This window comes from Triticum aestivum, chromosome 6A (assembly GCF_018294505.1).
Source record: "Triticum aestivum cultivar Chinese Spring chromosome 6A, IWGSC CS RefSeq v2.1, whole genome shotgun sequence".
Taxonomy (NCBI): domain Eukaryota; kingdom Viridiplantae; phylum Streptophyta; class Magnoliopsida; order Poales; family Poaceae; genus Triticum; species Triticum aestivum.
Genome location: NC_057809.1, coordinates 342,684,113 through 342,693,999, shown reverse-complemented (window position 1 = coordinate 342,693,999; position 9,887 = coordinate 342,684,113). Strand labels below are relative to the sequence as shown.

The following is a 9,887-nucleotide window of genomic DNA, read 5'->3' as shown; positions in this document are numbered from 1 at the left end:
GCGGCGGCTTTTATAGCCTTAGCCGGCGGAGTCCAGGCCTGGTATGGCCCGTAGTCGGTTTCCGTTTTTTTTAAATAAATCTGCTCGGAAGAAAAATAAAAAGAAATATTAAACGGACTTCAAAAATCACGAAATAAATTTTGCCGGGTTCCTAAAATCAAGCCTGATAAAGTGAACATTTATCTGGGCCCAAACAACAACTTTGAAAAACGCGCATTTTTCCTAAATTCAAATAAAAAAAATACCGAAAAACTCCGAAATAAAACTTATTTGATTTTTTTATTAAATCCTCAATATTTCTATATTTTGGGAAAGCCATTTTATTCCCTCTCTCATATTTTTGTAATAGAAATAATTGATGATAAAATAAATAAAATCAAATGATCCTGTTTACATAATTTGAGAAAACTCAAATATGTAAATAACGAAATCCCCAACTCTCTCCGTGGGTCCTTGAGTTGCGTAGGATTTTTTAGGATCAAAACCAAAAGCAAAATAAAATATGATATGCATGATGACCTATTATATAACATTTCAAATTGAAATTTTGGGATGTTACACTTGAATCACAAGTTATGGCTTTTTAAATTTTTATTAAGCCTAAATAAATGCACGCATTTGTCATTTCTTTACTGATTTGTGCAAAGTAGGGAGCGTTCGATGGGATGAGAAACACATACTTTCTTTTTTTTATAGTGTAATGATGACACAAAATACTAATTGTCTTTTTTCTAGTGTGAGTTTTTTTATTGTGTACCGCATGAACTCGTGCAGCCCAATTAGTGCAGCTGCACTATTACGGATTTGCTATTTTACAGTCGACTGTTTTTCAATTCGCCAACATTCAAATCGCTGGCCGTCCGCTGTTGCGTGGAGATTCGCGCCTGGCTGTCTGGTCTTTGGGCTTGTTTTTTCTATCGGGTCCGTTTTTTTGTCCCAGCCCGTTACCGCTTCGCGCCCCTCCCCTTCGCCCCTTCCGGTTTTTGTCCTATTTGAATTCTGGGCGTGGTTTTCCCTTTTCATTTGAGCGGTACTATAGCGACAAGGGAGAGAGGAGATAGCGAGGCAGAGAGAGGAACACGCGCTCGGGCGGCGGAGGCGATTCCTTTCTGTTCATGTCGATTCTCAAATCCCCCACCCGTGGAGCTTGATTCCTTTCCAATTTCTCTTTGATTCTCGCCTCCTGCGGTTGGTTGGTCTCTCATTTTCTCTCGCGAGCGCATGTTTTTTGTTCATTTCTCGGTGTATAGGTTCCAGATCTAGGAGGTCAGTTTGCTGATGTGATTTTGTTAGGGTTCGTGGTAGGTGTGTGTTGTGTTCCAGGGCCGTGGTGCTGTAGATTCATGGTAGGTGCTTGTAGTTTTTGTGGTTCGTTATGGTTCACGTTGTCCCGCCATAGTTCCTTGTCTGCTTCGTGTTGTCCGCCATTGAGTTCTTCCTCTGCTCGTGGTAGGTTCATGCGTGACTAGTTTGTGATTCAGATAGATGTATGGATCAGTTTTGTGTTGGTAGGTGGTTCGCTTGATTGCTGGCAGATGGGTGTTTGCCCTCCTCTGGCCGTGTTGGTTCTAGGGTCTGTATATGTTTGGATTTCGGTAGGTTTATATGTAGTTAGGTTCCTCCTATGCCCTCTGTTGCAGGTCCCCTTTTGTCCTGCAAGTGCATATGTTCCTCGTAGTTTAGATGTACTTAGGTTCCTCCTAGTTGCCTGGGGGTGTTTTTTATGTGCTTCTGCAATGTATTCTTTTTAAGCTTTCTGCAATGCCCCTGGTAACTGTGTATCTGATGCAGGTTTGTATCTTTTGGTTGTGCCGAGTGTTGATGTGTAACCCTAGAGTTTCAGTGGCATACATTAGAATTACTGTGTATTTTTTGCCTGAGTCTTACTTGCTAATCCCCTCAGTTTCAGTGTAATATACCATGCAAATTGCATTGTAGTTACTATGTAATTCAGCCCATACAGCCCATAGTTTCAATGTTTTTTCACTCTAGAATTACTAGAATTTTATTGTGTATTTTTTGTGTCAGACTTACTGTGTAATCCCCATAGTTTCAATGTAATATACTATGCAAATTGCACGGTAGTTACTATGTAATTCAGCCTATAGTTTCAGTGTTTCTCTCTCTCTAGAATTAGTAGTTTTTACTGTGTATTTTGCCACATTTTTACTGTGTAATTCATCATGTAGTTTCAGTGTAATTTACTGTGTAACTCATCATGTAGTTTCAGTGTAATTTTACTATAGAATTACTATGTATCTTTGTAGTTGTCAGTGTAATTCAATATAGAATTACTGTGTAATTCATCCTGCAGTTTCAGTGTAATTCAATATAGAATTTACTGTGTAATTTCATCATGCAGTTTCAGTGTAATTCAATATAGAATTTACTGTGTAATTCATCTTTGTAGTTGTAATTCATCTTTGTAGTTGTCGGGTGTAATTCAATATAGACTTACTGTGTAACTCATGTTGTAGTGTTACTGTGTAATTTGCCCAAGAATTACTGTGTAATTCATCTTGTAGCTTCAATGGAATTAATCTGTATTTATTTTTCCCAATAACTATTGTGTAATTCATCATGTAGTTTCAATGTAATTTGTCCTTAGTTCCAGTGTAATTTACACGAGTTACTGTGTATTTTTAATGTTTTTAGCTATGTAATCCCTGACACATTTATATGGCCCCTGATTCTAGTGTAATTTCCCCTAGAATTATGATGGTTTACATTGTATCTACAGTGTATATTCCCCCATTTTTGCAGTGTATTTACATTGATTTCAGTTATGTAATTCCTGAATTTTGGCTTCTTTTTATTTATTTTCATTAATTCCCCACTTGTTGCACTTCATAGTTATTCTGGTCACCTCATTGTTCCTCTTTTTGCTTGTTGTTCTTGATGCTGCTAGTGCTGCCACTGAGAATCCAGCGATTTTGGAGTAGAAGTTGATATATTCCTGGCCTTCTTCCTTTGTTTTGAATTGCATGCCTAGGTGTGGCTTGAAGTTGCTGCTAGTGTTCATCAAATTGCCTTCTGATGCAGCCTCTTGTTCATTTTGCAGGAATCTTTCAGTGTCTTCTTCGTCAAGGTATTCGTTGTCATCTTGTTCATGTGAGTGGTCTGTTTTTGGCCTTTCTCTTTCTTCATTATTCTGGCAAGTGTTGTGTGCTTGTGTTGCTGCTGAACTAGGGTCATCCTCAGTTACCTGCATTTTTTAGCATTTCGCCTCATTCATAATTTTCTTACTAGTTTTCAACTTTTATGATATGTATCTTACTGAAATTTTGTCTTCATGTACCCACTTGTTCCAAGTTCATGGTGCCAAACAGGTCTGCATGCCACGGGTTATGCTCTTCTGCACCTTCTTCATTTCGTGTAGCTTCGTTTTCCAGTTCTTCAAATGTCTGCACAAGAATACTAAAGTTGTAAATTTCTCTCTTACTTTTGTGTATTCATGAATTTTTCTCCATTTCATTAGTCTTACTGTAGAATGTACTGATGGGTTGTTTGCTGTTTTGTGTTTTGTTACCGGACTCCTCCACTCTCAGTTGTGTTGTACCATTAGCCGAATGTACCTGTATGCGACATGTTTTTAAACCAGAATTCTTGATGTAATAGTAATACTGAAATAATAGTAATACTAAAAATAGTTTTTAATGAATTGCAAATGGGGAAGCTAAGTAATCAAATCGTCTTCAGCTGAGACTTATGGGGGTTAGTTTCTTACCTTGTATATAATGCCTGACTGTAGGAACGCAGTAAATGAAAATGACTCTTGCAATGTATTTGTGTGTGAGTTTTTCTTTTTCATGTACTGATCATTCTCATGCAAGTGTTTTGCTACTGATTTTGGTACTCACATTTAGGATGATATCTTCCTGTGACATTGATAGTAGATCATCTTTTGTTATTGTTCTTGTCGTGCTCCCAATCTGCATTTTTGGAAAAGGAATGTCAGTAAGAGTACAATTAGCAGTAGTATCTTAACAGTGTAAATACAATAGGTTTCTACCGATGTAAGTTTTGATGCATTCTTACATTGATACACTAAAATTTATATGCAATTTTCCACTGTATTTTTCTATGTAATTTCCACTGTAATTTCTATGCAATTTGCACTGGGAATTACTCCCTCCGTCCCATAATGTAAGACGTTTTCCGACACTACACTAGTGTCAAAAAGCGTCTTACATCATAGGACGGAGGGAGTACTATGTAATTACTAGGGGATTTTGCACTGTAATCCTTGGTCTGTTTTAGCCAGTTTCAGTGTAATTCTTGGTGTGCTACTGTTCATTCCAGAGTCAATCCAGGCACTATGTGTGCTTGCAGTGTAAATTATACAACTATCCAAGTTCTATCTACTGCTAGTGACGAATTATTTCCAGAGTATATAGTTCTTGTCTACTGATTGTTTCTCTGACGCATTTGTTTTGTGGATTTTTCTTGTAAGAGAGGTGAAGCGGGTGAAGAGTTGAAGTACTAGGGGGTAGCAGTAGTTTTTGTGCCTGACCTTTTGATTTTCCTGAGATTTCCCCAATTGCCTAGTTGTTGTTCTTCCTTCACGCTTGTCTCTAGGTAAACCTCCACCTTCCTCTCCAGATTCATCCCTCTCTCTCATGGCTGCCTGCCTTATCTGATTTTGAACTGCTCGTTGTTCTTCTTCCCACCCTTCTTCCATGGCCATCGGCCTGATTTGTTTCTTCCTTTTGTGATGTGTGTTAGGTGAGCTCTATGATGTTATGTAGGAGGGGCTGGAGATTTCCGTGAGTAGCAAGTTCATGGCGAGCTGTTTGCTGTGGTCCAGCGGTGCAGCGAGGATTGGTGGTGGTGTGGTTTAGTTGAAACCGGGTCAGGGTTCTGCCTGACCCGTTTATCCCGAAATAAAAGGAATTATGCAGTGTCCGGTTGGGGGCTTTTGGGACAAACAGTTGTGAATGTTACTGAATTGTAAAACAGTCAAATGTCAAATAGACAGTCCCAGCCGTTGGCCTGGTGACCGGTGACTGTAAAGAAAAATAGGCTGGCCGGTGGCCGCCTGGGAGCCCAGCCGTTGTTTTCCTTTTCTCCCTGTTCGTTTTTAGCTCTTGGAGTCGCTTCTCCTCCCAGCCCGATCTGCGCCGCCGCCGCCCATATTCGCTGGACCCGCCTGAACTCCTCTCTCGTTCTTGCTCTTCCTAGTTCAGTTCGCTGCCGCTGCCGCTCCGGCCCTGCGACCTTGGCCTCCCCAGTATCTGACGCCGAATCGCGATCTGTTCATACCCATCTCGTGCCAATTATGTGTTAAATTCAGGTGGATTGGAAATAGCTGTCTGTTTGGGCGTATACCTCTCTGCTCCTGCTCTCGCGGTGTTAGGTTAGGCTGGGGAGGTCCTCCGACAATATTCTCGCGAGCAATTTGGTATCACCGGTTGGATCAGCAGAGAGGAGCGCGTGTTTTTGTTAGTCGGGAATCCACTGTCAGTAGCATTACTTCTCTTTGATCAGGTTGCTAGGTGGCTGGGAGTGGGACTGGTGCTTGTTTTTCGTTGGCTTTCCTTTAAGCTCGTTTGTTTTAGCTTACTGTATCTTGTGATATGTGCTGAGGCCGGCAGTTGGTTCATGGGATGGGAGACCAAGACACAACAGGATAGCTCATAGCATCTAGGAATGTTACAGTTCACTGGGGTTAGAGATTTTGGTGCCAGTTAGGGACTCTGTAAGTGCATTTTGGTTTGGCCATGTCTTCTTGTACTTCCCCAGATCCACCGGACTATTGCTCCGCTGTATCGCCTGAGCTTAAACTATACCAGGCCTTCATCTTCTCTGTGCCAGTTTTCTTCACATTCGTCTTGCTTCTCTTCTTCTACTTGTTCTACCTGTGGCGGCGCAGAGCGAATTGGCATGTGCCAGTTTTCTTCACATTCGTCTTGCTTCTCTTCTTCTACTTGTTCTACTTGTTCTATAAGTTGGCCATTTATGTTCCCCCCATGCATGCTTTTCTTAAATATACTTGGTGTATTGCAAATCTTATTGTTTGATTTATCTTTATTTGAACATATCTGCATTTATAGTTGGAGTGTGGCATAAATAAGGAGATGCGTGAGATGTTGCCAGTTGTGATCTTCAAGGAGAGCTTCTTGATCAGGAAACACAGTCAGTGATCCGCTCCTTGTCTCCTTAATGCAGTTAATATAGTGGTGTACACTTGTACTAGACCGTATCTCATCAATTAACAATCACTTGTTACGCTTTTTGTCTCAAATGTGTTAGAGACTGTTTGGTTCCTAGCCACACCTTAAGTTTGGCCAAGTTAGGTGTGTGTTTGGTTATAGCCACACCTAAGGCATGAATCTTTTTGTGAGCAATAAGCCCCACATATCATACACACACAAAATGTCGCAAGATTCCCTAAGGCAAGCCAAAGTGTGGCTAAGAATTTGAGCACCTCAAGTTAGGCAAGTGTGACAAAAATAATGTGGCAAAGATAGTCACAAACCCAAGAGGCACTTATAGTCTTTCCTTATGATATGTTTGTGAAAATAAGGTTTTCTAAAAAATGCTGTATGTACTGACAGTACTATCAATATATGGTTTAATGATGATTTGAAGTTGAACTTTCTATTGAATCTGTCCTTTTAGTAGCTTATAAGAATTAGCTCTGTAGTGGACACATGTGTTCTTAATCAAGGCTGCTAGAGTCTGCATCTTTATGCCGCTAATCCGTGTATGCACTTAAGTGCGAGCTAGCCAGTTGTGAACCACTAGCAAGGCACTCATGGACGGTGCATATTCGGAAATTTGTTGAACATGAGAAATCAACGCTGGTACTGCAATAAATAGAGATCCTTCAGTTGGCACAAGGTTGATAACCCTAATTAATGGTTATACTAGTACGATAGAAGGAAGCTAGGGAAAGGAAGGATGTGGGTTTCCAGCTTTCCATAACAAGTAGTGGGAGTGCTACTAATATGTAATATGCCCTATGAAGTGTTTATGGACTAGCCTCTTTAGAAACAAATCCGTGGACATCTCTACGCTTGGGAACGTAGCGTAATTAAAATGCATGATGTCATTTATTAAAACTTTCAAGTGATGTAAAAGATTTTGTTGTTCTGTTGTCATTGAAGAAAAGTAGAGTTACATGGGTGTGCATAAATAGTGTACTATCAAGAGTGACAGGATGCACCCACTTCTATTGCAATCAAATGAAAGTAGCTACATAAGAATTCAAATACTGGCTGCTGCTAACATGCACGGTACGGTCTATTTCTAACCAACATAAGTACAAGCTTTCCAAGCTATGGCCCCAAAGTCCTGAAAGAAAGTCCTGCATGAATCATATGAAAGTAGGAAGACCCGACTTCTAAGAATTTTCAACAAATATGTCATTTCCGCTTGAATAAATCAAGGCTTTCAACATTCAAAAATAAATCAAGGCTTTCCAAGGCTTATTTTATCCGCCTGAAGCTGTATGAAGGACAGTAGTATGTTACTTGCAGTAACCGCAGTAGCAGAAAGGCATCTTTCCCCTAGGCTTTGTTGTTTGGCATGCATGTGTAATTTCCATCACTACTTCTGCCAAAGTATTCTCCATCCCTAGCTCTCTCACTACAACTATATGTGTTAGCCAACAATGATATCCACTCCTGCTGCAATTTTACACCGCATTCTTCTTTTAGTTAGCTATATTTTGCTGAACAGTAAACATTCTTGCCAGGTGCTCGATCTGCTTAGCAGACTATCAAGCAGATGAGCGGCTTCAGAGAATACCCCCTTGTGGTCACACCTTCCATATCGATTGCATTGACCACTGGTTTTCTAAGAACACTACTTGCCCTCTTTGCCGAGTATCGCTCCTGACTGCCCCCAGAGCTGCCAGCGTCGCTCCAACCGATCTGGAAACACAAGCCATCGAAGAGGACTGCTCTTCAAATGCGCAGCATCATGTGGGCCTTAGAGATGAGCACACGCGACCGGAGGATCAGGCAGTGGACGGCAGGATCAGTGACGGCCCATCACAGCAGACTAACGTGGAAGCATCAGTTGTTGTAGTCATCGCGACTCAAACAGCAGGGTCTCCAAGTTCTTGCCACTTGTCTGACGTGTAAGCAAAAGAAATAAGGCTTTTTACTGTCTTGCTGTATGTTTAGCTGCTGTTAGAAGGATTAATAAGAGGCGCACAAAGATCTGCATCAATGGTAAACTGACTCTAGAGGTGGGAAAAAGGTCTAATCTTGTACTGGAAATAGAAGAATAGAGGTTTTTTGTTTTGTCTTGGTTGCGGGACCACAAATGATATTGGAGACGTTCTTTTCGTGTTACTGCTCCTATCCATATTAATTGTCATTGATCTAGTACAACCTATTAATATGGATCGGAGGGAGTAAACTTCTGTTCATGGGAAAATGTAGTGGTACATACACTTTACATCACAATCTCGACCTTGAATTGGATCATTTTTTTTAGATGAACAGGGAGGCTCACCTCCCCGGTTCCATTACTCAGAATGAAACCAAAACTCGTCATCCAATTTTACAGCAGCTCACTTAGAGGAGCAGTTCGTCCTTAAAAGAGCACTAGGAGAAAAAAAAAGTAAACCGGAATACAGATCTATTATAGATCGAAGCGGCACACAGGCCTGAACTAGAACAGTAAACTATCAGACTGAAATCTCCGGAGAGTGTCCTCTCCCATCGTTGCAGACCTCCTCAACTTGAAAGGCGGTGTTGTAGCCGCTTGAGGGGACCAGCAGGCAAGGGTCGAGACCGGGCTGCTCAGCCTGCTTTTGTCCATCGAGGCTCCCTGCTTCTTTGGGGAATGGAAGTTCCAGTCATCTTCAGAGATCTTCAGCCTGCCCCATTGGTTCACGACCCCATCTCTTGAGTAACATTTCAGCATCAGCCACTCGTTATTCTCAGTGGTTGCTGCGAGAGGGCTGTTAGCGCTGTCAGGAAAACCTCCAGACGAGCCCTGCCACCCTTTGGGGCCAAGATCGCCCAAAACTTGAGGGGTCTGAGGATTAGTCTCCACACCTGTGAAATCGAAGTCCAAATGGTGTTGTTAAAGATGATAGAGTTCCTATACTTCCACAAACACCACAGGACTGCTGAAGAAACTATATTTAAAGCAACATTCTTCTTGTTAGAGATTCAGAATTCGGCTACAGATCCAAACCTTGTTCCTATCTGGACCTGGAAGTGGTCAGTCACAAATGATCAGATGTTTTTTGCTACAATGCAATCAAAAAACAAGTGAGAGTTGGTTTCTTTATCAGTGCAGAAGACACAATCAAGGGGTTTAATGATGTGCCTTTTCCTCAGATTGTCTCTGGTCATCAGTTTGTTATAAGAGAACAACCATAAGAAAATGTGGATTTTTGGGGGTACCCGAAGTTTCCATACCGCAGGGATGAAAATTGGCTGCACCTCACGAAAATTGATGACTTGATACAGAGAGCTTGAAGAGTAAACCCCTTTACTTTCAAGCTGCCATATCAGTGCATTTGTATCCTCACAGAGGGGAATGCTCTTAGCACACTCAACTAGGTGATACCATTGCTCCATGAGTTTGTCATCAAAGTTCCTTCTAAAAGTTAACTGGAGGGTTTCCCCATCCCATACCTCTTTAATAGTTTTAGTTTGCTCATTACAAATTAAGTAAACATGCCAAAATTGAGTAGCTAGAGGGGAAGTCCCAAACCAAGTATCTTCCCAGAACCTAACTTTCTCTCCATTGCCAACCTTCCATCTAAATCCAAACTTCAGATTCTAGATGATGGATAAGAATCCTTTCCAAAATCTAGAAGAGTTTGGGTGGGGTTGACAGCAAACAGGTTTGGTTTCCCAGACAAATATTTTTGCTCTATAATGGATTTCCAAGGTTTCTCTCTGATGTAGGGTAGAACC

The 9,887-nt window shown here is 41.1% G+C and overlaps 1 protein-coding gene across 1 annotated transcript; it reads left to right on the top strand.

Moving 5' to 3' along the window:
* Positions 1–1,033: 1,033 nt before the first annotated feature.
* LOC123129601 (RING-H2 finger protein ATL7) lies at positions 1,034–8,252 on the top strand. Its single transcript, XM_044549702.1, has 4 exons — positions 1,034–1,188; positions 3,062–6,014; positions 6,054–6,139; positions 7,700–8,252. The coding sequence occupies exons 2-4, from the start codon at positions 5,721–5,723 to the stop codon at positions 8,088–8,090; spliced, it is 771 nt and encodes a 256-aa protein (XP_044405637.1). The 5' UTR covers positions 1,034–1,188; positions 3,062–5,720; the 3' UTR covers positions 8,091–8,252.
* The last annotated feature ends 1,635 nt before the right edge of the window (positions 8,253–9,887 follow it).